The sequence below is a fragment of the Rousettus aegyptiacus genome, unplaced genomic scaffold (genome assembly GCF_014176215.1).
Source record: "Rousettus aegyptiacus isolate mRouAeg1 unplaced genomic scaffold, mRouAeg1.p scaffold_m13_p_8, whole genome shotgun sequence".
NCBI lineage: Eukaryota > Metazoa > Chordata > Mammalia > Chiroptera > Pteropodidae > Rousettus > Rousettus aegyptiacus.
The window spans coordinates 12,202,552-12,230,270 of NW_023416311.1; the positions used below are offsets into that span (position 1 = coordinate 12,202,552).

Here is a 27,719-nt window from a genome sequence, read left to right on the forward strand (position 1 = left end):
GAGGCTCCTCAAAAAATTAACAATTGAATCACTACATGATCCAGTAATATCACTTCTGAGTATTTATCCAAAAGAATTGCAATCAGGATCTTGAAGAGATATCTGCACTCTCATGTTCACTGCAGCATTATTTACAATATCCGAGATATGGAAACCAACTAAATATCCATCGACGCATGAGTGGATAAAGACAATGTGGTATGTGCATACGATGGAATACTATTCACCCCCCAAAAAGGAAATCCTCCCATATGCAACATGGAGAACCTGGGGGACATGATACTAAGTGACAAAAGCAAGACAGAAGGACAAATACTGCATAATGCCATTTATATAAAATATCCAATGGGGTAAAAGAGAAACAGTAGAATGGTGGTTGCCAGGGGCTAAGGGGAGGGAGAAATAGGTTGCAGCTGATCAATAGGTATAAAGTTTTAGTTAAGCGCGGTGAGTAAGTTCTAGAGATGAGCCTTACAACATTGTACCTATAGTTAAGAATATTGTGAATATTGTATTGTGCACTTAATAATTCATTAAGAGGACAGATCTCATGTTAAGTGTTCTTACCACAATAAAAACTATACTAAAATGTTTAAAAGAAAAGCAAAAGACTTCTTAACCTTTAGAAATGCAAATCGGAATATTTATAGAAACAATGACAAGGTGTCTGGCATTTGCTTCAAAGTAACGTGAGAATGGGGAGGGAGAGGGATCAAGGGCATAGATAAAACAAGATTAGCCATGCCTTGGTAATTATCGAATCCAAGTGATCTCTGTATGGTGGTTCTTTATGCTAGTCTTTCTACTTTTGTATATGCTTTAAGTTTTGCATAATAAAGTTTCTTTAAAAAAAAAAAAACATAGAGGAGGGCGTAAGGTGATGTTGATCAAAATGATGATCAATTATCTGACAGTCTGGCATTGTTCATCCCAAATCCAGCCCCCGTCTAAATGATGCTGTAGAACACAAGTTAGCCAAGACAACTATTTATACCCATGCCCTTATGAAACCATCACAGACTGTGTCATAAGAGAAATAATGCAATGCCTTTAAAGTACATGAATTAATTATCGGTGGGAAAGAATGAAAACCATATCTACCTCTCACAGGTATTAATACCCAAAAGCTATTGCAACCACCCTTCTCAGCTCTGGAAAGGTCACTGGTATGTAATGAATGATAAGGGTCACTGAAGGTCACTGCATATTAAAAGTGAGATGAATTTTAAGAGTTTACTGCAAATAAAATTTCCTGCAGGGAATTTATTAAGCCCAAGCAAGGTTACAGAGTTATTTGTGGTGTCTTAATGCTACCTTTATTAATAATAACCTTTCTGGGGTATATCATTTGAGAAGGCACATACTTTAATCCAGAAATGTGTGTCCAGTATTATTACTGGGATCATTAAATAATGAAATTTCAGTGGCAGAATAAAAGAAATCACAATTTGCAGGTTACTGGTACCTGTCCAAGATGGGCCATTCTTAATGAGAAATAAGCATCAGAGGCTAGAGAGAATTCAGAGGTATTGATCACTAGAAAGAAATCTGAGATATCTAGAAGAAAAATTTACTATAAATTTACTAAAATTTACTATTTATTGTTAAGTTAGACTGTATATTTACATCACTGTCTCCCAAACTTCAGTGAACTTCAAATGGTAGAGAGCTCAGGTTACAAATTCTGTTGGATTTAGGAGAAAAAAGATAAGGACCCTTCCACCAGCACATACTGAATAATGTTGAAAGGCATGTGTCACAGAGACAGAGATTGGAACTCAAATCCCAGCTCAGTCAAGTTTAGCTTCCTGACCTTGGCCAACAAGCTTGCTTGAGCCAACTTGCTTTAAAGTAATAATAGATCTATCCTGCGAAGCTTTTGTAAAGGTTGAACCAGATTCTATATGGCAATTTTATGGTAAACATTCCTGGGCACATATTATAAACATATATAACCATAATATAAATGGCTATATTTATTTTAACTTAAAACCATTTTAAAATCCTACATAAACCTTTGTCTTTGTTTCTGTGCATCATTTTCTTCTCTTTATTAAGTGAGCATTTCCATATTGTGGCGAATGGGACTCTGAAGCATAATGGCCAGACTTCCAATCCCAGACTCCACTTTTCACGGGATGTGAAACACCAAGTCACCCCACCTTCTGCGGTTGTTGTAGAGTTACATGGGGCAATGGATACAAAAGCCTTAAAACAAAATCCGAAAGAGGCAAGTATTCAACACACGAATACTAAGTATGGACCCCCTACCCTTACAAGGCTTGGGTGATGTCACCCACCCTAAACTATTCCATTCTGTTATTATTCCATTATTAAATAATCTCAGTCTGTGACGAAGTCACCCATACCCCCGACTTCCTTTTCTTTCTCTGCATTTCCGTCTGTCACCTGCTGGTCCTGCCCTTGCTGCAAATGGAAGACAGCCAGGTTTTGCATGCCCATCACCAAAAATCCTGGAGTTTTCTAAAGCTTTGGTCATGTGGCATCTGGCCTCTTTCCTCGGGAACACAATTCAAAGGGATGAGCTTTTCAGAAAAATTTCATCTTTCATCATCTGCCAAGAACCACCACAGGGAAAGGCTGTATCTAAAAGCCGAATCACATCCTTGGGTGTGGTATTGATAATGGCCGTGCATCAGTGGGGAAGGGGGAGTTGGTCAATCTCCTTCTGAATATTTGTGCAGGGTTGATTCAGATAAGTGGCTGGTGCAAGGAAACACACACACACACACACACTCACACACACACACACACATACTGACATTATCACTTGTTTATAAAGAACATTAGGATGTCAGGTGCTGGTTTAATTTGTTTTGTAGTCAATTTTCCTGTCCCTCAAGGCTCATTAGCCAAGTAATCATTCCATATGATAATGTGTCCTCTGTGTTTTCTCCCCGGATGCAAGAATCCATCTCCAGCAGTGGGCGTCCTTCCTCGGCAACCTTGCCCGGCTTTGCAGAGAGGACGCCTGCCCCGCACGTGTGTTTTTCTTCCCCAACATCCATTAGCCCCGTTTACCATATACTTAGACATCTGGCCAAGGAACCAACACACTTATTTCTCCCACTCTCCATAATAATCCAACATAATGTCTGTTTCCTCACAATTTGTCCCTCTGAGAGAGACATCTAGATAAAGCCAACATCATTTAAAATTATATTGACTTTGGCCAGACGTTCCATGGCTGGGAAATAATGTGTACGGAAAGTACCAGTTATTGAAATAGTTGCAAAAGCGACCTTGGTCTGAGAACCCAGGCTAGATGAGTTTCTAGAAGGATCTAAAGTTTGCCTTCCTAACCTTGGGCCAGTATTTCTACAAAACCATGCTATTTCTTTGTCATCTAGCTCTATTCTCACTCCTTGAAAACTCTTTTAGTAAGATGACATTTAATATGATGCATGGATAGCCCTCCTAAAATTTTATGTGTAGATTTGACCTCCTCCCTGAGCTCTAGACTTGGGTATAAACTCTGTTCTTGAATCTACACTTGAAAGTTTTACAGGCGTCGCATACTTGTCCAAAATGGCACTCTTGAGTCTTGGCATGCCCTACGAATTGGTCCTTCTACGAGTCTTCTTCATCTGAGTAAATCACTGCCATTTACCCACTTGCTAGGAGTCACCCTGGCTTCCTCCCTTCCCTCCATCCCTTCATCTGTCAGCATTATCACCCCATTCTAGCCATCCCTACTGCTGCTCTGCTAGGACTTGCCACCATCACCCCTCGTTTAGGTTATTCTGAGTCTACTAACTGGTTTCCTTGGTTCTGCTTTTGACATCCTCCCCTCAAATATATCTGCCACATAACAACCAAAGTGATCGTTTTAGCATGTAAATCAGAAGATGTCTCTTCTTTGCTTAAAACCATCAAAGGTTTTCCTTGATGCTTAGAGAAGGACTCAAAGTCCTTATCCTGGTAGGCGACTCCACACTTGATCTCTCCTGTCCCTACCTCTCCATATAAGTCACCCCCTCATGCACTACACCAAGGAGCCACTGATCCCCTTTAAATCAATCTCATTTCTACCTCACAGACTTGGCCTTTGCTCTTCTCTTTTCCTGGAATGATATCCCTCGGGTCTCTGCATGCCTTATTCCCATCTTTCATGTCTTAGCCAAAACATCATCTCTTCAGAGAAACTCCCACTGATGATGAGCTTATCTGTGTAGCCAATTAAACTCCATACCCCCTCCGTCCACCTCAGGGAACTCCCTACTACATCATGCTATATGTCCATCGTGGTACGTGTCCCCACCCACATGCCTCTTCTTGACTCACAGTTACTGGTGGGTATCTCTTTCCACTCCCCTCTCTGGAATATATGAGGGCAAGAGCCTCATTTCTCTTTGTCATCAATCGACGTTCAGCACCTAAAAGATGCCTAGTCTGCAACAGGTGTCACGAATGAATGAATGAGTGAATGAATGAACGAACTGACACATGTAAAGAGGCATGGCTGTGTTTTTCTACTGAAGACTCCATTGAGTCTATAATCTCAAAAGCCAAACTAGACCACAACGTTCCCACTTCTCGGAGAACTCTCTGAGCCTCGTTCAAGTCACCAAGCCAGAGGCAAACCTTCGGCCACTCTAAGAAAGCGTCAGTAACCATTCAAACGTTCTATCTCCTTCCTATTTCATGTGTGTCCTATGAGTCGGCAGCATGACATCACTCCGAAACTGATTATAAATTCAGAATCTCAGCTCCCCCCACCGACTTACTGCATCGACACCTACAGTTTAACAAGATGCTCAGGTGTTTGGTGCGTCTGCCTATTAAAATTTGGGAAGCCCATGCTTTGGATTCCAGTGGCCTGAACCCCGCATGCTCATTAGACGTCCCTCCCCGCCCGGACCCATGAAATCAGAGTCTCTGGGGCCACGGCCTGAGTGTCACTGGTGCGTTCCAAAGCTCTCCCAGACATTCTAATGTGCCATCGATAGTTAGACAAGTACCCCCAAATTTTACGAACTCTGTGTAAGTGTGTGCAGAGGAAACTGTTATTCCGAAGCAAAGCAATGAAGGATGCACACACATGAGGGAGTGGCTCTGTGGGTAACAGTCCAGGCTGTGCCCCGGAAGGGGAAGCTAACTGAGGGTTTAAGACTCACACCGAGGAAGGGTCTTGGTGGGTGCTACTTAGTGCCCATGGTTCTCATAGCAAGACACACATTCCATAATACTTCCTCTACAGTCAGAAAAGAAAGAAAGAAAACCACCTGAAGTACAAGAATATCTTCAGATATTACCCATAACTTCACGTCTTTTCAAAATTTCACACCTTAATCAAAGGCAGATGCTGTTTACCTGTGAAGCGCCAATGTTTTGAAACTGCTATCTGTAATTAGCTCATTAGTTCACCTGTGGAATTGTTTGAATTTTTTTTTTAATGCCTTTTTCCTTTTAAATTGGAATCAGGTCTTCTACGACAAGGACGATAACCCAGCACGATCAGGGGGGACTCCTGAGCATGTCCCCCTTTGTGACACACACAACCAGGAGAGACTCAGAGTGAGCACAACTCAACACTGTCAGCACGGTCTTGGTTAAGCAGTCAAAAAACCATTATTGCCTCGACGTGGAAATCGAACCTGGTTTCTGAAAGCAACAAGCCGCCCCAGGATTCTGGCTCCACGTCAACCTCTCTGTCAAGGGGTTAAGTATCATGCTTTGAAAGATTCAGCTTGCCCTAATTTAAGACACGCACTTCTTTTTTTTTTTTTACTTTAAATATGAATATCCTTAGTCACTGGATCAGTCAAGTTCTCCATGGGAAACAGATGGCATACTCAAATTGGGATTACTTAAGGAGATTTAACTTACAGAGGAACTATTTTCAAAGGTGTAGGCAGAGTGTAAGAAAACCAAACAGGATGTGCAGGAACCTCGAATTAGGAGCAGCGTGGCTGTTAGCATCCCCAGGCAAAAGGGGGTGAGGGGAAGGAAGAGTTATGGTTTTCCAGAGGGAAAGGGGGCTACTGAGTGACAAGGAGCAAGGACCTGTCACGAAGGCCACCCCAGGCCACTCAGAGAAAGTACCAGGACAATAAATGCCTTGACCTCAGTCAACTCCCTCATTCCGACCTTCTGCCAAAATTCTCCCATAAGAAGAGTGCGAATGAAAACCCAAGGGCATGGGAAGAATGACTGAAGTGGGTGTTTATCAGTTTCTTGGGAAAAGAACAAGGGGACATGAAAGACAGAATAACGGCGCCCTTCAAAGATGCTCCCCTCCTAACCGCAGGAATTGGCAACTACCGCCATGTTACTTTGTGAGTCCAGTGAATCAAATTCACAGGCTGAATTAAGGTGGCTGAACAGGTGACCTTGAGATGAAGAGATCATTCTGAATTACCTGGTGGGCCCTATGTAATCATGAGCGTCCTTGAAGGTGGATGCGGGGTGCAGGAGAGACTCCGATATGACGTTGCTGGCTTCAAAGATGGACAAAGGGGCCACAAGTCAAAGGATGTGGTCGGCCTCCAGCCTCCAGAATCTGGAAAAAGTCAGGAAAGGGATTCTCCCCTAGAACCTCCCGAAAGTCACAGAGCCCAGCTGACACCCCGATTCTAGCCCATTGAGACCTGTGTGAGACCTCTGAACTGTAGATTTTTAAATAATAAATCTGTGCTGTTTTAAGCCACTAGGTTTGTAGTAATTTGTGATAGCAACAATAGAAAATGAATGTAGTGAAAAGAGATAAAGAATGCCTTTGGAGAGGCAACGGGAAGGTATCCAACATCGTCCTTCACTGGCATCTTCTAATATTTTTGGCCATGCTTCGTCCCCTAAATCTAAGCCTTAGATCTAGATTTCTTCCCAGGCTAAAGGGAAGCAGCATGATACAATATCAAAACATAAGCTTTGGTTTCAGGCAGACCTGAGTTTGAGCCCTGGCTTTGCCACCTATGAGATGTACAACCTGGGAGAGCCACAGTTCTACTATCTGAAACATGGCGGTGATAAATAGGACAGCGACCTCGTGGCATCAGTGTAAGAGTTAACGGGATAATGCACATAAAACACAAAGACAGGCTCTTCTGGTTGCCTCTTCTGCCAGGATGAAGACCATTCTCAGCAATCAGATTGCTGACATTCCAGAAAATGTGGGCATCCCTCTGAAGGGACACACGGTCATTGTGACGAGCCCCCAAGGGCCCTCAGAGGGACTTCAGTCATGTCAACGTAGAACTCAGTCTCCTTGGAGAAAAAAAAAGGAGAGGCTCTCGGTTGACAAATGGTGGGGAAATAGAAAGGAACTGGCTACCGTCCACATTGTCTGCAGCCATGTACACAACGTGATCACGGGCATCATACTGGCTTCTGTTACATGAGGAGGTCTGTGCACGCTCACTTCCCCGTCAACGTCGTTACTCAGGAGGAGGGTTCTCTTGGTGAAATCCGAAATCGCTTGCGTGGAAAATGCATCGTCGGGGTTCAGATGAGGTCAGGTGTCGCTTACTCGGCATCTCAAGCTCAGAAAGATGAGTTCATTCTTGATGGAAATGACACTGAATGTGTATCAAATTCAGCCTCTTTGACTCAACAAGCCAACAGTTAAAAATAAGGGACATCAGAAAATTTTTGGATGGTATCTATGTTTCTGAAAAAGGAACAGTACAGCAGGCTGATGGATAAAGTATAAGTAGCCCAGCTACAGAAACACCAACATGTCAGATGGTTCCTCAGACTTATTTGTGATATTTTAAAGATGCAATAAAAGTTGCATATTGGGGGGAAAAAAAAACGCTACCATGGTGCCCGACACATAGTAGATGCTCAATAAATGTCAAGCCTTCCAGTCTCATCTCTTCAACTGCGGCGGTTTTAAAACATGTCCATAAATTCTGTGATATTCCCCAGTGAAAGCAGTAAAGCTGAACTGTCTTCACGTTGAGTGTGGGCTGGACTCACTTCTAACAAAAGAATAAGGCAGAAATGATGCTGTGTCATCTGACGTCAGGGGCTGCATAATACACGTCTCCAAGTACAAACATTCTGGCAAAGGCAGAATGACAAAAGGATCAGTAGTTCCCAGGGGTTTGCCAAGGGGGAGGTGGGATGAAGCACAGGTGAGTTTCGGGGCAGTAAAACTATTCTGTATAATGCTATAATGGGGTATTTATCAAAATTCATGGAATTGTCACAACAGCTAAAATGTGGAAGCAACGCAAGGATCCACCAAGAGGTGAACAGATAAGCAAAGTGTGGGGTATATATACAATGAGATATTCTCCAGCCTTAAAAACAAACAAACAAACAAACAAAAAACAAAAAAAAAACACACAAAACTTGACACATGCTTCAACATGGATGAACCCTGAGGACATATGCTAAGGAAACAAGCCAGTCACAGAAAGACAAATACCGTGTAATTCCACTTATGTTAAGTGCTTAGAGCATTCGAATTCAAAACCAGGAAGTGGAATGCCAAGGGTTGGGTGGGGAGGGGGAACAGGGAGTTATTGTTTAATTGGTTTAGTTTCAGTTTTGCAAGATGAAAAGAACAATGGATACGGATGGTGGCAATGGCTGTGACAATATGAATGTACTAACATCACTGAACCGTGTACCTCAAAATGGTTAAGACGGCAGATTTTTTATGTGGGCCTTACCACAACTTAAAAATTGGAGGGAAAAAAAAAAACCACATAGAATTATGCCACGCAAAGAATGAAATTAATGTAAATTATGGACTTTAGTTAATTAAATGTTTCAATATTGGTTCATCTATTATAACGAATGTTCACTTTGATGCAAGAGGTTAATAATAGGGGAAACTGTACCAAAAAAAAAAGTCATTGTCTGTCTCTCGGTCTCTCTGCTATCTCTTGCACTAGAGGAAGAAAACTGCCATGCTGTAAGCAACTCCACAGAGAGACACACGGGGCAAACAACTGAAGTTTCTGCCCAACAACCATCGAGGAACCAAAGCGTGCCAACAAACATGTGAGTCAGCTTGGAACCAGCTCCTTCGGCCCCGGTTGAGCCTTCAGATAATGACAGACTCTGCTGACATCTTTTTTTTAGTTTCAAGTATACAGTACATCAGTTAGACATTTATATAGTTTATGAAACAATCCCCCTGATTACTCTTTCTTCGTGCTGGCTCTACACACAGCCATTGCCTTATTGCTGACATCTTGGCTGAAATCTCATGAGAAGCCCTGAGTCAGAACTACCCAGCTAAGTCGTTCCCGAATTCCAGACCCACAGAACCTGTGTGAGATTTGACACAACTGTTGTTTTAAGCTGCGAAGTTTGGAGTTAATCTGTTATGCAGCAATAGATAAGTAATATATTAACCAAAAAAGAAAGAGCCATACAAACACCTTTAAATAATTAATTAGAGATCAGTGAATTTGAAAAGTATGTAACTTTCCTCAAAATAACTGAACATGCCCATTCTCAAATTTGGGGTTAGGAATCATGGTTGCAGAAGTTGGCAGTCTAAGAAATACATAATTATTCAGTGGCAAAGAAAGGTTTCACTTTAAATGGAAAAAAAAATCCTGCCTTTAGGATCTAAAACCACCTAAATCCTGTGCCCTCATCACAGAACTTGTCTCCAAACTGCTGCTAATGCAGGGAAATATGGTTATTTCCTGTTCATCAGTATTTTACCCTCAAACCTTCTGTCTTGCTGGCATGGTTTTTCTTCCTCCCAGCAAGCAGGAAACTAAGAGCTTATCCTCCAATCTTCTGCCAGCTTCCAATCCAACTTCTATTCGTCCAAGGGTCCTACGAGCCAGACAGAGGTCTTGACATGGACAACTCTGAGCTCAGAGCTCTGGGACCTGCCCTGACCAGGCTCCCAGGGAAGTGGAGGAGGAGATGCCCGCTCAGGCAGCCCAGCTGGCTCTCTGCTGGTTCAACCCACTGGCCATCTGGTCCCTTCTCCCCGCTATGCACGCAGCTTGCTCTGGGAAGTGGAAACTTTCTGCAGGATTCAGCTTATTTTTTTTTCCTCACATTTTTGCAAACCAGGATGCATGAAGAGGGTAGAGAACCCTGGCTGGCATGCGGTACTATGTTGCTTGTCCGCACAGAGGAATCGATGCACAGAAAATCAAAGATGCCACTTGGCAAGGATCCAACTGAGTCTGCGCGTAGTGAAAATCATAGCCATTCAAATCTGTGGGGATTGCTGGGTGTGAGTTCAAATAGAGAGGATAACCGAAAATCCAACCTAAGTGGTAAATAACTCTGCTTAGATTTTCTGAATTCATCCAAATCAAAAATCAAAGTTAGAAAGCAAATGAAATGGGTCTCATTTAAATGAATTTACTTTGCTTAATAAAATAGTAGGTCACAGAAGTTCCAACTAAGTGCATATGTATGTATGTATGTATGTATGTATGTATGTATGTGTGTATATATATATTACATATAAAGATATAGATATAGATGATATAGATTAGATAGCTGTAGATGTAGATATAGATATAGGTATCGATATAGATACAGATGTAGGTATAGATGTAGATATAGATACAGATAGATATAGATGATATAGATATAGATAGATATAGATATAGATGTAGATGTAGATGTAGATATAGATATAGATAAAGATGTAGATATATAGATAAAGATATAGATATAGATATAGATATAGATATAGATGATATAGATACAGATAGATATAGATGATATAGATATAGATAGATATAGATATAGACTAAAATGGACCTCTCTCTCTCTCAAAATAGCTTGGCCAGTGAAGAGGTTTTGAAAGACCACTAAATTTCATTTAATAGTGATATTTTAGAATTGGGACAGATAGGGATATTGACATACACATGTCAATATGTCAGATTTTATCCAATACTCTCACAAGTACATATGTGTATGTATACATACACATATTTACTTTTGTGTGTGTGTGTGTATGTGTGTGTAGCCTGTTGATAATTTATAAAATGGAAATTTTCAGAAAACATGTTTTTTAGAGTCACCCTAATAAAAAACAGGGTTATAAGTAGCATGGGGACCCTCTGGGAGAGCCCTGTATGCCCATCTTTCTTAACCTCCTTGAGCAGTGAATTCTGATGCCCAAGTACATAGGCCTGGAGAGTCTTCACGATAAGCTGTGACCGAAGCCAAAATGCGAGTTTTCTCATTAGTATTATGCATCATTGAAACGCACCCACAAACTTGCTGTTTTTAACAAACGACCAATGAATAACCAATGGTAGTATTCTACTGACAGTGGTATTGAAAACTACACATAGGTCATCACCAGGGTTTGCTGGGGACTATAATTCGACCTTGCACTAGGTCCAGCTGTCAAGGACTTTACAGAAATGTTGTAAATCATCCACAAACACTCACACATGCTATAATTCCTCAAATACTCAGAAAGGACTTTCTGATTTCAAGTTACCACCAACCCGGCCCTGGGTGACTTTGTTGAGTGGTATTCAATTCGATGTTTTATTATACTGTTATTGTGGTTTGTGAGGGTGTCTGAGTCAACACCTCAGCATTAACTATATTTTCAGCTGATAATTTCTCCATAATTGTACTTTAAGACATTCAGAAGTTGTGATTCAAACGAATACCACATTCCTACTGCTAAAGCATAGATGTACATCTTTCTCTCCAAATACAGTTGCGCCATGACCCTTCATGATTGTCACTAAGTTCTCGGCCCCCCCCCACACCCCCTGCACCCCGACTCCACCACAGAGTTAAAACAGGTGTAGCGAAGGTCTCTTTTTCCCCGTCTGGTCAGATCACGGCAAAAGAGTGTGACGGTTATTATTCCAAAAGGGTGGGCTCCTTATTTTCTGTGCGTCCCACAGCCATTTGAGAATCTGATTTCAAAAAACAAAACACTATGGATCCTCTGTACAAATAAAAACATTTGTTCTTACAACTTTGAATTTCAGTAAGCCACTGAAGCCCATAAGTGGCTAAGTTAGGAATCCCTTTTCTTAGGAGAGGAAATACAAGACCAGGAGTTGTCTCATCTGTCCCTATGTCACAGACAAAACCATCCAGAAGTGGAGAAAGGAAAGCATGGCCACTGGTCCCACGGAAAATCACAGACTCTATCTTCCCAGGAATAATTTGAGCTATTTTCCTAGGATCAGAAACAGGAGACTAGTTAAAAGCTATTTCGGTGGTGGGCATTTGCATGTAGTATTCGAGTTACCAAATCTGTGCAAGAAATTCTGTGGGAATTCCCCATCTCCCCCCACAGAAGCAAAGATAGAAAACATGGTGCCACAGTGGACGGTTATAAGGTATCGCCTGAAAGCGCCATCCAATCTTAGGCATAGTCGCCCTTGTCAGAGCAACCTGGCCTCAGTGCCTCTGTAAATCAGACTCTACTTTTGGAAATGGTGGATGGTCCGGTTCCTTTTCTCTTTAAAGTTCCCTCACACGCCCCATGCTGCGAAGTGACACAGTTCCAGCAATATCCCACAGCTTCCGAACGTCCTTTGCTAAGGGAATTGTCTCGGTTCCCATTGTACACAAAGCATTTTGCTTCACACTCGGTTGGCTGCCTCGTGAAGCTTTAAAGGGAGGGGATTCTTTTTGGCGGGGAAGAGAGGGCCGGATGCTACAATACAAGGAGCAATCTGCAAGAGGGCAGCGTATGCAAATGCCCAGGACATGGATGCATTCCCAGGTGCCCAATTATCGTTACAAAATGCGATGTTAATTCCAAATACCTTAAGAATAGACATTTCTCCATATCCATCAAGTACTTCTCTCTGAGCAACTGAAAAATAAGCTAATACCTCGTAATACGTCTCCGTCTTCGGAGGCGTAATCCTTCTTCTCGGCCAAAAAGGCACCATGTAATAGGGATGGCAAAGAAATTTCATCTCACATAGTCATTCCGGTTGGCTGGGAGTATCTGCCTGAAGTGATATATTGAGGATTCCAAGGAAGAGTCTCTGACGGAGGGAGGGGGGATTGATTATCAACGTGTGCCACATGTGCGTGAAGGGGGGGGTTACTGTCACCTAGGCCTCGCGCTCGCCATTCTGATGCAGAGCGTTACCGAGTGCTGAATGAAAATGCATGAATAGAAAGACTGTATAATGGATAAGCTGGGCTGTACTTGAGAACGTGATTTTCTGTAAGTCTATTTTACCAGGCGATTTTTCACGGGTGTTTCTAAACTACATTTTTAAAAGACAAAGTCGTGTTGGGAACATTACCACGATCCAAATGGCATGTGACAGTGGCTTGAGCATGCCCTCTTCCCTCCCCCTTGCCTGGTGTTTGTGGTGAGAGGCGGGCCATCTGCTCCGCCCTTGGGTAGGCCAAAATGAGCATCCCTGAATGAGGACAACTGAGTGGAAGATGCCCTGACGTCAGCCATCCGTCTTTGCAACTCCACATCTCTGGGGTCGCAATATGGATCTCAGGACACATTCGCTCCTTGTCTGAGTCGGTGTTTTCCAACTGGGGAGCAATTCCCGCCCCCGGGACATTCGGCGACATTGCTAGACGTCTTTGGTTGTCATAGCTGCAGAAGAGGGTGTTCCTAGCACCCCGTACTCAGAGACCAGGGATGCTACTTAACATCCCGTAATGCACAGAACGGCCTCTCACGGTGCCAGAAATTACCGAATCCGAAATGTCAATAATACGCTAGTATCAGGTAAAACCCTGGTATAAGTTGATATGTTGTTCTCTGCTGTTCAAATCACCCTGGCGGGACATAGCACAATGGTTAAGCTTGGGGGGTCTGAGCCTGAATCCCCACTTGACCACCAGCCACATGACCCTAAGCGAAACACTTGACCTCTCTCACACCCTGTGGCTCTACTCCCCAAATGTAGGTGACAGCAGGGCTTACTCCACAAGACTCAATGCGAAAATGGAGTTAAAGCTCTTTGCAAAGTCCTGGCGATGGAAGGTGTTAGACTGTGTCGTGTGCGCGCGTGCGCACGACACACACACACCTGCCACAAAAAAAGAAAGAAAGAATAAAACCAGGAATGACAAGAACTGCAAACACTCCGACAGGTAGGTAGACAATGTGAAACAGCCACTCGCCTGGCACCATGGCCGCCAAAACCATAACAACGATGCGTCTTTGTCTAAACTCCATTCACCCACCAAGGCATTAGGCGCTTTTCAGTCAAAGCATGAGGTCTGGCACGTCCGTGAAAATGAAAGGCGCATCTCCTGTGACCCCGCGATTGCATCTCTAGGAATTTATCCGACAGATATACACACGTAGAAAATGGTGGTGGCCAAGGATATTCAAGGCAGCACTTTAATGTCAAGATACTGGAAATAACGTAAATATCCTCCAAAAGGAAACCAATTAAACAATGTAGAGTACATCCGAACAATGGAATACTATATATCCATCAACAAAAACGGAAGAGAGATATGTCTATGGATGTGGGGAAAATCTCTAAAATATAGCTTTAATTTTTTTAAATAGGCAAAGTATAGGAGCATGCGTATCCGATGCTATCTTGTCTTAGTGTAAACGCATCTATGTGTATAACAGATCTACAAAAAGATGCATAACAAAACTTCACTATAGTAGTCTCTGGGAAGGTGGAAGGAAGGGATATTTTTCTCGGCACACTGTTGCATTTTTTTTTTTTTTAGTATTGTGACATTTTCATCTAAACTATTAAATAAGTGAAGCATCAAATGTGCCCAGTTAAAGACATCACTCCCTGCCTGAAAACCAGCCTACTTCTTCTTGCACTTGACTCCCATAAATGCTGGCAAATCAACCCTTGCTTCGAATGAATAATTTTAAATACTTCGGTCAAATATTTTCCTCCACCCGATTTTTAATCCAAATGTATCTGCAGAGGAGCCGTGTTAGCACGTAGTTTGTTGTACTCACGACAACAAAAATGGCAAAAGATTCTCATTATAACACAGACAAAAAATTCTGACACTACACACAACCTTCCGCCGCCACCCCCCACCCTCCTCTGCAGACTCCAGCTTTCAAATGAAGGGATGTATCAATTAGCAGAGGCCGTTGGCTCTCAGCAGCTAAGCTGGATCCTGAGCTATTATTAGTTTCTGAACAATGGCTTGGAAAAGAGGAAAAAAATAAATAAGACTTACATGGGCTTTGAATTTTGACACCGCTATTCTGGAAAAAGACAAAATTATATTGCCTATTTAGATGATTTAGAGGATGCATTCACCTTATAAAATGAGTTCTGCTGGTCTCCTCCCCTGCCCCCACCCACACCACCCAACTCCCAGAACTAAAAAATGTTATTTCATGGTCTCTTCATGGGTGACTGTAGATATACTTGTGTGTGTTTTATTACTGAAAATAATTAATGTTCCTTTAAAAAAGTTAAAAGGAAAAAAAATAATAAAATGGCAAGGGCACACTGACATCTGCTGGCATTTCATAAACTTTTTTTTAAGGCAAGCATTTGTTCCAGACACTGCTCTCCAATTATTCTCGTGCACTGAGGCACATTCGTGGCCTACCAGAATTAATATGCCCCAGTATGCGCCCCAAAATTACGTAAAGAGAAAATTATCAAGGAGAGCAAGCCCCAGAGTCTCTTTTCCCTGGAGTGGAGTCTGTCCCTTCTTTCAAAAAAACAATCTGGAGCTCCAGAGAATGAATCATTTTATTTTTTTTCCCTCCTGATTAATAGAAGAGTTTGGGCTAGAGACAAATTCTGCGAGCTGCTTCCCCTGATCCTATTTCTGGCGAATGAAGGAGGGACACAGAGTTACAACACTCTACCTGGGCCGGAAGGAAAAGAGAACCAAACGTCTCTGTTCCCAAGACACAGAACCGAGAGGCAGCAGTACTCGAAACACGAATGAAAACGGAGGGCGCCTAAAACGTTAACTTTATAAAACAGGTAAAAACACTTGAACACAGACTCGAAAATGCTGAAGTCCTAAAAGCCTTCCCTAACTTTTTTATATCTCTAATAGTGATGTAGTCATTGGGGCGAGGGCCATTAAGGGGTGGTCTCATTAACTTTACAGATGTTGCAAAGATACATTCGTAGCGGAAGGATGTGGCTCCGCCTCCTAAGAAGCTGTCACTCAGCGAACGCACCTATAAACAGGAGCAGGGAGGACCGCAGACCACGCAGTGCTCTTGCCCTTGGACGTGTGAAAAGCAGAGTGACCAGCTGCCTCTGCTTCTCTTTCTGGTGGGCTCTGAAGGCAGAGCAGAACATCACACCCATCACACTGCCCTCTGCCTCCCCTCTTCTCCTTGCAACACACACATGCACACTCACTCACACACGCTCACGCCCGTGCACGCTCACACCGATGTGCACACACGCTCATCTGTAATACATCTATGAGTAAAGCTCTTCCCCATTTCAGAAAGAAAGAACATGGAGTCTGAAGGGCAGGCAGCTTGCTCTGGCCCTGCAGCCTCGCCAGCTGCACACACTCCTCCAGGCACGCGGGCTGCAGTTTTTGGGGCGTGTGGGGTACTCCTTCCCCGGGCTTCTGAGCACGCTGGTGCCTCTGGCCGCCGTGGTCTCGCTCCCTCTCTCCATCGCCCCTCTTTGCCCAGCTCGGTTCTTCTCGTTCTCCAGGTCTCAGCTTAAATGTTACCTAAATGTCTCTCCACGGGGAGACCTTCCTGGCCCCCCTACCTAATAAGGCCGTCAGCCCTTTTAGTCTGTGTGCATTACGATAGGGGATTAAACTGTCCGTTTCTTTCTTTTCAGGTTTTGTGTCCATCTCTCTGGCTAGAGACTAAGCTGTGGGCGGCAGAGACTTGTTGGTCACGGGTCAACACATCTTCCCAACACAGCGTCCTCAGTACCCAGCACAGTGTGGCACCCCCAGCCTGGGGCTAAAAACGTTTACTGAATGCAGGACAAAGCAAGGAGTGACCTCCTAAAAGTGAACCTACATGTCATAAGTAGTGCTCCGGGGGGGGGGGGGGGGGCTGGGATTAAAGAAAACATGGGAGAAAATAAGAAAAACCGTCTGTGTTTGGTTTCCCTCATTTGCTTTCAACAACATCATGTTTCTGTTCACTATTGGACTCGGCTGTAACCACTCAGACTTCAGTCTAAATGGTCTGTTCTTTTCCTGTGTGTATATACATAATATCTATTTTTTAAAATATGGGATCAAATGGCTTCCTTATTATCTGACTCATTTTAAGCCAACAGGAGCGAAGCTCATTTCAGTAGAACTGCATTTATGGAGTGCGGTGAGCGATTCCTTGTTGTCATTCTGAAATTTCAAACAATCTTACCAATTCGCACAGTTACTAAAGCTAAGCGAGTTTCACATGCAAAACAAATAAAATTCACTAGAAAACACAGTATCTTTCCAAGAACCGTGGCATATTAACTAAGGAAAGTTTTGTATAAAAGAGTCTTGGCCTGAGAAGCTCTTGCTGAATGTTACCAGATAAATAAATGGATCAGAATCGAGTACTCTGAGAAGTCCATGAGATAACCCCCTAACTTACCTCGCTCTGCAGCATCATTCAATCCTGGGTGAGAAGCAGAATCATCTGTCTTTTAATAGATTGGGCAATGGAGGCTCAGAGAGGTACAATCACTTGCCCAAGGTCACACAGCTAGAAAATAACAGAACCTGGACTCAAAAGTTAGATATGCTGACTCATGCCAATGAGAACTATTTTCCTTCCTTTTGGGGAGTTCTCCATCATCTTATCTGCCTTTGTAATCAGCGGCAGCATGAACTGGATCCCCCTTTTCTGAGGAAAAGACGTGTTCTTCACGGTGCCATGACCACGAGCCATGCCGCGGGCCAGCCTCCCCTTCAGGAAGACCCAAGAAGGCGTGCCTCATTCTCAGACTCACTCTAGGACACAAGCAATGGCCCGGGGAACAAGACCGGAGGGCTCGTCTCCAGGGAAAACAGAAACGCAGCTAGGACCCCCTGGGATCTGGCCAGGGCTGCTGGTGCCGAATCAGCCTCTCGATTCCCTGCTCTGTCACTTTTCATAACGAGTCTAATAAATTAGTGTTTCTCTCTGCCAATCAATCAGAGCCCGTGCATATGGCCGCTGTCAGCAGTCCTCTGCAGACAGAACTCCATACAGAGACTCGGGTCTGTCAACTCCCTCAACTCTACATTTGCAGCTATTATGGGTTCTTCCCCTTTCACTCTCAATTTATCATCTCAGTTACAGTCAAGAGGAAAGTGGAGGAGCTCTGGGGCCAATCTGCTACCGGGAGAGACTGTGAAATTCCACCCGGCAACAATGACGATGATGATAACATCATCATCATCATCATCATTATCAAATTATAATAATTCTTATCATTGTTATCATCGCAAGCACTACTACTGAACACGTACTATATGTTTTAAAGAATTTACAAGGCCGATTAATCATTAAACTGACCCTGAAATATTGGAATAATCATCTTCTCCACTTATAGGGGGAGACAGAGGTTAAGTAAGGCCAAAGGTCGTGGGGCTGGGATTGGAAGCTGCATGGTCTGATTCGGAAACCGTAACCGCTGCCTTGCATTGCCTCCGGCCTGCTGGGTGTCTCATAACGGTTCTGCCGCTCTCCTCTTCAACACCCAGCTGGACTTCTCAGTGCAGAGCGGAAGAGATGAGCACAGGACCCTGGAGCTAACTGCTGGAGTCTGCAACTTACTCTTGGGGCCTCAGTTGCCCCATCTGTAAAACGGGGATGATAAAGGGTTTGCAATAAAGAGTTAATGAAGCAATGTGTGTGACGCATTCTTCCCCAGGCCCTAGCACAGAAGGAGCTGCCGTCAAATGGTTGCTCTGAGGGAACCGATGATGATAAAAAAGAAGACAGTTTTGGAAATCTAAGTCCATACCCACGTCTCGGACTCTATTCTAAAAGTCACAGAAAAGAGGCATCTTGAGGAAAGACAAGACGTAGCAACAAACGAGGCGATTGTACGAGGCGACTGTACGCTGGCGAAGGTCTACGTTTGTCCCCAGGAAGAAACGAAAGGGGAGCTGACTCAGATGCTGCTGCTTCGACGGAGGGAATGGCAGGCAGTTTGCAAACTGCGCTTGGAGTGGCTATCAGAGCAGCACGAGCCCCGAGTCCATGAGGTCCGGACAGGCGGTCCCTGCTCCTCCTACAGAATGGCACTCAGGGCGTGGGCTTGGAGAAAGGGGTCTCAGGTGCTCCAGGAGCCAGGGCCTAGGTACTCCGAGGAGAGAAACAGCCAAACGGAGGCCAGACCGCACCAGTGCAGAGCCCCAGCACAGGCCCCTCTCAGGCGACAATGAAGAGAAGTGGAGCACACAGTCACAGGCGCCCTGTTTTCTCTTTATGCCTCTTATCGACTCATAGCATCGTTTCTCAGAGCAAGTCGCGCTAAGCGGCCGAGTCCCCCTGACCCCTCCCCAGCGCTGCCTCCTCCCTCCCTCGCATCACACAAAGGCAGCAGAGGCGGCGGCGGTGTGTGCAGTGATTCACGTCACAGGCTACCGGCTCAGACCGTCAAAACCCTTGGCTGTGCCACGTACCTGCTGTCCTGGGACAAATGGCTTAATCCTGCCTACACCTCGCTATCCACCTGCAGGATGGGGACATGAAAAGAACCCACTTCGAAGTGTGCTAGAAGGATCGTATGGCGGAATCCATGATTTTCACGTCAAGCGTTCACTCAGTGCCAACCACTGTGCTAGATGCTAGAAAGCAGCGACGTCTGAAGCAGGTGCGTGCACAGCCCACCTGAGTTTACCATCCAAGGGAGGAAGAGGAAAAGGTAAGACGTAGTCACTCACATAAATATAAAGCCGTCCCTGGGATGCCGTAAGGAAGGAGAGTCCCCACAGCAAAGGGGGGAGGGTTGCCCTGAACAAGGGCCTTTCAGGTTATAATCTTAAGGCTGAGTAGTAGGAAGTGAACGAGGTGTGGGAGGTGGAGGCGAGGGAGATGGTCCTGAGTCTGCAAGAAAACACGGCCCCGCTACAGAGCCACCCAGAGCGCTTAGCGCAGCTCGTGTTGCGTAGGAATTGTTCGAAACCTAAACTTCCTGTTACGTTACAGCGCATCTAACGGGCAATGACAGGATCGCAGGGCTGTGGATCAAGAGACAGGTTCGGGGATCGAATGTGGGAAGACAGTTGAACTCTCCAGATGCCCCAGCCTTCCACCTTCCAAGGCCAGGAGAGCCTCCCAAGAACTCAAGAGCTCTCGCTCAACGACATGCTTCTTCCTGTCGATGCCCAGTGTCCAACATCACAACTACCAATGGGAGAAACACGTGGCCACACTCTGAAATGGAACAGATTATCAGTAAACAGGGCCTCCGTGCACAAGAGATGTCGGACAAGCCCCAGGAAAGAGAGTGTGTATGGGTGTGAGTGTATGTGTGTGGGGGGGAGGGGCGTTGAGGGGAAAGGCGGGGAGTGCTGCTTCTTTGAAGGGAAGCCAAGGGAAAGAACTCTTAAGTAAGATACTGTATACAAATATCGCCCACGCACTGTATTCCTGAGAAACTCAGAGTTCTTTTTCTCTACAAACTAATCTTTCTTCTTGAATGGAAGATATTAAGTCCCTGAAGGAGGAGGGGGACTAAAACAAAGCTTTATTTCTTAGATGGAATAGGGCTTCCCCTTCCAGATGCTAAGAGTCCACTGACCAGATGTGGTCGTAGAGACGAATCGGAATTTTGAGACAAGAGCTGGCTGGCTGCGAAGGCATGCTTCTTTACGGACTCTACTCAAAAACGTCGGACTGTGTTTCCCACAACACGTAAGCCCAAACTATATCGTGGTAATTCTCTGCATTAAACCTTCCGATGGCTTCCCATGGGATAACATCGAGACCCCTCGCCAGGCCTCATGGGCCCGTGTGACCCAACTTGATTCTACAATGTTATCATTGCCACGGCCTCCGGGCCTTGGAGCTTGCTGTCCCCACATCTCTGAAACTCTATTTATGCCGATAACCACCTTAGAATAGAAACTCCATTAAGGTGGGGGTGTCTGTATGTAAGATCCTTGTGTATTTCAAGTGTCTTGATACATAGTAAATGCTCAAGAAATTCTCGGGGAATGAACAGGGAGCTTGACACAAATCAGCTACTTCTTTTCGCTTAGGTCTCAGCTCAAATCACTGCTCTTTGGAGTAAATCACTGCCCTTCGGAGTACCCTTCCACGTCATCTCTGTCATCTTGTCACGTTACCATTTTCAATCTTTGTCATTATCCTTCTAAAATGTATCCTCATCCCTTATTGTCTGGCTTTCTCCATGTCAATAGAAGCTCCTAAAAAGCAATGTTCTCACAGGCAAATCCTCCGACCTGTGGTATGTCCTGGGTACATGCTGACTGCATGAGCCACTACTTCTCCCCAGATAGACATAACCATCTATAGAAGCAGGCAACAGTCACCCGTATTTCCATATGTCCGGTGACCAACGACAAACCAATGGTAATGCCACGCTCAGAGCTACTACAGATACAAAGTATGAGGATAATTCTCTCCTATTAAGTCCGTGGGTCATTTTCACAAGAACCCCCAGACCCTACAACCCAGTCTAACCACGTTCTCTGCCGAAGTCATCTGAAGGTGCTGAGCACCCCTCTCCTAAAGCTCCCTCCCCGTTTGATTCTTTAATTAATGGTTTAATATTTACACTTGTGTCTTGAGGCAGTCTATTAAGTAACGGAAGCAGGCCTTGGGGAGAGCCTCACAGCTTCTTTAAAAACGTTATTTCCATGTTGGGGGTCTTTGCCACAACAAAGTTTTGTCTCAGGCAAGATGGGGGAATATGGCAAACGATTGGATAGTTTCAGAGACGTCAGCGGGTACTAATTTGTGGAGCATGCTTACCGTGCAGCTCCGTGCTGGGTGACAGAGGTGCAACTAGCTGCCTGTGTCCTTCAAAGCAAATGCACTTGGAATAAAATGGTCCTCACATACACCCCTGGGAAATCTCAGTGTCCCCAAAGTCTTTTCTGTGTCAGATCCGGTTCCCCTCTTGAAATGTGTTTGTTACTCCATACATCAGCTTAAAGCATGCAAATAAAATGGTGTAAGTTTTGGAAAGGTGAAATGTCAGACATATTTGTACGGGGCAGACCCAATTTTCTAAATGAAAAAAATTTTTTAAAAAAGACTTATCTAAAAGGAATTTTATCAAATCTGTTATGGTTTGGTATGGCGTGAACTGAAAAGGCTAAACTTGTTTTTTTTTTTTTTTTAAAAAAAAAAAAAAAAGTCATCAGAGACATGAGTTTGTCTAAAAGGCCTGTGCTCAGATCTGAGAGGAGCAGGTAAAAAAATAGCATCAATTATCATGAAGAGAAAATAGGGCAGAGTGGGTCAATTCCAGGAGGAGAAATCGACTCAGACCCACGTTTAGGCTCCTTTCTAAGTGGAAAACTCTGGGACCACAGGGTGACGTTAAAGACACTGTGTTCTGAGGAAAGTAACATTTACTAAGAGGATACATTCATCCCTGGAGGCTAAGGAGAAGCAGGCCTTCTGATGATTAGAAGAAATGCACACTGCTGTAAAAACTTAATTTCAAGGTATACGGGCGTCTTGAGACTGTGTCAAATGCCACAAGCCTGCATCCCAGCTGGTGGGTGGCATGTTGCTGATCCTCCTTGGAACATGGGAGAGTACAAGGGGACAGGTCAGGCCAGCTTTCTCTGCACGAGGCTGAGGTTTCTGCAAGCATCCAACCTTTAGGATTAACCTCCCTTTTTGTTTCCATTTCATCTGTTCTTAAAGTGTGCGTGTGTGTGTGTGTGTGTGTGTGTGTGTGTGTAAGGAAAACTGCCTGCCTTTTCTATCTCACCAGGCATCATAAGGCTCAAAATATAATCTACTTGCTTTAAAAAAAAGAAAGAAAGAAAACTAACATCCAGGCACTTGCCACGTGCCAGACCCCATTCTAAGTATTTGTTGCTTCATTTTATTCTCTCCCAAACCCTCTGAGCCCAATACTACCACTGAAACTCTCATATGACCAGTGAATAATCAGGCACAGAGAGGTCAAGTAAGTTGCCCGAGGTGACAGAGCTAGCAGGTGACAGAGACAGGAACCCTGAGCTTTTCTCAGCCACAAAACTCTACTCTATGGACCCTCACAAATGGTAACAGATGACGTCCATTTCTTCCTGCCCCAACTCAACCAGGAGAGCTAATTTCCGGGAAACCCAGTGGATTCCTCTGGATCCAGTGCTTCTCAGATAAATTCCTAAAGCGCGAAGGTTTGGAGCCGGCCCCGCTGTTTGCAAGTGCAGCCCTTTCCACTACCACCTTTTACCCTTCATGGGCCCCAGGTCCTTCGCCTCTGAGGGAAAAAGACCTTGGCCAAAAATAAATCTGCCAATGGCTCCAGCCAGACCCTCTGTGGTCACTTAGAAACTGAAAGGATCCAGGCCCTCTCATCTTTTTTTTTTTTTTTCTTTTATAACAAAGATACATGGGAAATGAAAGGTGAATGAACTAGGACAGGGACTAGGAAGGCTCACTGGCTGGGACGTGTCCTGAACTAAGGCTGACAAGGCCAGGCCTCTGGGTACACTGGATTTTTTAAAACATAAAAACAATCCTTATTATGATAAAAGAAAACTAAAGGTATGGTGCATATTTCAGCCCAGACAAAGCTATTCCGAGACACCTCCCCTGATTCTTTTTCAAGTTCAACTGAGAAGAACATTGGTCAGGTGCTAGTTCCCTAAACCTCGCTGTGGGATTTTCAAGCGCGTGAACAGCCCCGCCCCAGATGCCTGGACAGGCAGGTGCACCCCGGTCTGAGTCTGAGCAGGAGCGAGGAGCGAGGAGACCCCACTCCCTGGCGGCAGGGAATGGAGTCGGCGGAGTCTGGTCCCAGCGGGTCAGGGGGCTTCCCCTCCATCCCCGTGCGGGTAGCTTCCGGGTTCTGCATGACATCTGGTCCCAGGAGCTGGCGCTTAGAGGCACCAGGAGCATCCCGGCCAGGTGGCCCCTGGGCTGTGGGAAGGTGGGAGCAGCGCCCCCGCTAACCTCTCCCTCACCTCTGTCCCTGGACAGTTGGGAAATTGGAGCTGACAAGGAGCGACCCCAGCCTGTGTGCACTCCAGTCATGCAGGGTTGCACAGAGATCGGCTAGCGCCTGGGTCTCCTCTCTGGGGGAGGGGGTGGGAGGGAGGCATTCTGAGGCACCAAACGAACCCCGGGGGCTAGGCAGGAGTTTCCAAATGCCGAGTTCCCAGACCGATCCCCTCCCCAGGGGTCAAACGCTGCATCTCAGGGCACCGGTGCCAATAAACACTGACGCTCTCCCTCCAGCTCATCGACCCTCCTCTTCCCCTTCCCCATCGCCCACCAGGGGTTTGGAGCTTCTCATCACCCTCGCAGGCCATCGAAGTGCCCCCTCCCTCAGACTTCGCAAAGGGCGGTGGAAAAGGCGGGGACCAGAGCAGGCGCTCCCGGAGTGCAGGCTGCCAGCCAGCCAGCCAGGGAGACTAACCAAAGTGCGCAGGCAGGTTCCAGCCTCTCCTTGCACCTGGGACTCGCTCCCAGAGGGGACAAACGCGCAGCCTGAGTGCTCCTGAGGCACTCTGGGGAGAGGAAGGGCGTGCTTCGGGAAGTAACGTGGGGTGGGGGGACATAGGGGACCCGGGATCTGCCCCCCCCCCCCCACCACACACACACACTGAGGGGGACATGCAGGAGGACCAAGCTGAAAAAGTTCCCAGTCCAGAGCGCCCACCTTGGCGCTGGGACGACGCCAGCTCTCGAGGACCCAGGTCTCCCCTGTGCGGACCCTTTGGGTTAGGTCAGAGGGGCGCAGAGGCGGTGACTCTGCTTGGACTTACCTAGAACTTCAGGCCAGCCGGACTCCGGTCGCCTTCCGGTTGCCTTCCGCTCGGCCCCAGCCCCTCCAATTCCCCTGCGCTCTCTGCACCCCCAGCCACACTCACCATGAGCTGGAGGCAGCTAAAGGGGGGTGCTGGCTTCTCTCACGACGCTGTCCGCAACTTCGCTGGCAGGTAAGCCCCGCCCTGGCGCCCCTGCCTGGGCAGAGGGCTGGGCGCAGCTGGGCACGGCGCGGGCCGGACAGCCCGGGCCCTGACGGCCACTGCCAGGAAGGTCTGGAGCGCCAAGTGCCTCAGCTCTGGGCACACTGTCGGCGGCTCAGCGCTCTGCCTGGGTTAGAGGCTCGCGGCTCTCGCGCTCTGGACGCAGGGGCGGGGCGCACGGATGTCCCCTCCAGATGCGGGGCGCCCAGTTCACTCCTTCCTCCTCGTGCCTCGGAGGCGCGCGCGTGGGTCCGGCTGCCGCCGCCTCTGCCGTTCCGGGGCTGACGGAGCACCCCCGCCCCACCACGGGTGCAGTCGGGGGCTGGGGCGAAGCGGGAGGGATTCCCCTCCTGTGTTCGGGGTTCCCCACCCCGCGCAGCCCCCGGGCTTGGTCCGCTGCGCTGCCGCGGCGAGAACCACTCAGGGCAGCGCAGCCTGTGCCACCGGCTCCAGCTGGAGGAGGCGGCGGTGGCGCGGCTCGCACAGGGACTAGAAAGGAGGTGACCTTCAAACCCCGAGCTCTTGGAGACCAGGAGGAGGGCTGGGGTGATGGAGGGGAGCTGTGTGCGCCGGGCAGGCCCCCGAGAGCGCTGGCGGGCGGGTGGGAGAGAGTGAGGAGGCGATCTTCAAACAAAAATATAGATTAGAAAATAAACAAAGGAGAGCGAGAGAGAGCGAGCGCGAAAATGTGTGCATGTGTGTGTGCGCGTGTGCGCGCGTGTCTGTCTGCGTGTGTGTGTGTGTGTGTGTGTGTGTGTGTGTGTGTGTGTGAGAGAGAGTGTGTGTGCGCGCACGACAGGCGGCGAGCAGCCCCGGCTGCGGAGCCAAAAATAATCTGGTGCGCGAGGGAGCGCCCCCTCCCCCTTCCCGTCGCCAGAGCTGCCGCTGCCGCCTCCGTCACGCGTGCAGCCCCGAATTCCAGCAGGCGGCAGCGGACGCGACCCAGCGCTTCGGCTCTGGCCTAAAGGGATGAAGGCGCGAGAGTTGGCAATTGGGCCAATGAGCCCAGGCCCTTCTCCTCCCCAAGACCTTGTCTCCCAAAGTGGGCTTGTTCATAGAGCACCAGCGTCTCCCTCCATTGCCTCCCCCCATCCCCCAAGGAGAGTAAATAAATCCCCTGGAGAGTTGCTAAGTGGAGGCGGCTTCTTGGTCCCATCCACTTCTGGTCTGGGGAAGTTTTCCAGCGAATCTTCAAATCGGCCAGCCAGGCAGAGATGGACCCTTTTCCAAGACGCAAAAAGTTATCCAGGCCCAAGGCGATGCCGGGAACGAACACCTGCTGACTGACCTAGGCCGTCCCTGCCCTGGCCTCTTCGGCCCCCTCGCCTTGCATGGGCACCGACTCTAGAGAGTTCTAGAGATTGTCCTCTCAACATTGCCTTAGAGCCTGAAACCTTGTGACTCCTTAATAAGTATTACCACTTAATAAGCACTTACTTTTCACCAGATGCTATTTTAAGCATTTAAACTGAACTTTTTCAACAACTAGCTGAAGTAGGCACTGTGGGTTCATCCACTTCACAGATCAGCAAACGCAGACTTAAGACTGGCAAAAGCAGTGTTTCTTCTGTCCTAAGCCCCAGCCTGGACTCGCTGAGCCAGAAATCACCCCCCCTTTTTTTTTTAAAGATAAAGGTTTTAGGTGATTATGTTGCACAGGAAAATTTGAGATCCAGTGAGTTAAAATTTGCTTAAGGTCACGCAATCGGCAAGGTACCAGGATTCCTGGGCAGGTCTTCCTAAATTATTGTGGCAAACCACTGCACCACCCTGCCTTCTGAGTGAGAGACAGATTGGATTGGACAAGGCCAGATTGAACTGAGCATTTGATCCGAGCCTCATATTCATTTTCCTACTTTATCCTTTTATTGTTTTTTTTTCTTTTCATTTGCAGCCTGGCTTCTTGTAGATTTCCAAAAAAGTAGGGGACATGGTACATGTATTGCTTTGTATCATGTGTATTGCCTACTGCCTAACAAATGGCAGACTCACAGAGTCCCTCTGCAATCCTATCAACATTAGAATGAACAATGGGAATTTCTATAACAACTGGATATTTTTTTTTTTACTATACCATTTTCTCATCATTTGAAAAAATAAGTTTGCAAAATCCAGAGAGACATCTCTATCACTGACCCCAGTAGGTGATTTTTGCAATTTTGCATATGATTCCATAGGACTCTCTTTGATAATATATTTGTATGTAAACAACTTTTTTTTTCTTTCTACTAGTCTCTTATCCTTCAGTGATAGCACAACAAAGCCATAAATCTGGGTTAGTAACATCATAATCATTTCCCCCCAGAAACTGTTCACAATGGGAAAACCACTGAATTTCAATGTAATTGTCTAGCCGTGTGGGGAGATGAGATGGGTTGTAAAAGAGGTATTCTCAATTTAAAAGCAAATTATCAATAATGAGGGAAGAAATAAATGGCAGTTAATGGGAAGTTCTGTTGAAATATAATGTTTTGTGCAAATTCACCAACAGGAATTGTTTCTCTATGCTCTTTCATTTTTATTCCAGAAGGGGAAAAAAATGAATGCAATCATTTAAGCCAGAAACACTGGCTGTTGTTTCATTAAAAGTGGTAATCGCTAGATGCTTTTATTATTTTTTAATATATATTTTTCCATTGGAAATGAAATAAAACATTTTCAACTATCTCAAAAATCAAGGTCAGTCTGGGTTGACTCTGACTTATTTATTTTGGAGTAGAAATAAGCTTCGATATATTAGC

General features: G+C 45.8%; 1 protein-coding gene across 17 annotated transcripts in view; it reads right to left on the reverse strand.

The window, feature by feature from the left end:
• Positions 1-25,701, reverse strand: part of RBFOX1 (RNA binding fox-1 homolog 1) — a 1,358,182-nt gene extending 1,332,481 nt beyond the window's left edge. For 14 of the 17 annotated variants that reach the window (XM_036226155.1, XM_036226160.1, XM_036226170.1 and 11 more), the window contains exon 1: positions 24,880-25,701. In XM_036226155.1, coding sequence (XP_036082048.1) covers positions 24,880-24,882 — 3 coding nt within the window. In that variant the 5' untranslated portion in view covers positions 24,883-25,701. Of the gene's footprint in view, positions 1-24,774 lie in introns of all 17 variants that reach the window. The other 3 variants (XM_036226162.1, XM_036226161.1, XM_036226176.1) reach the window with 2 other exon arrangements.
• Positions 25,702-27,719: the final 2,018 nt, after the last annotated feature.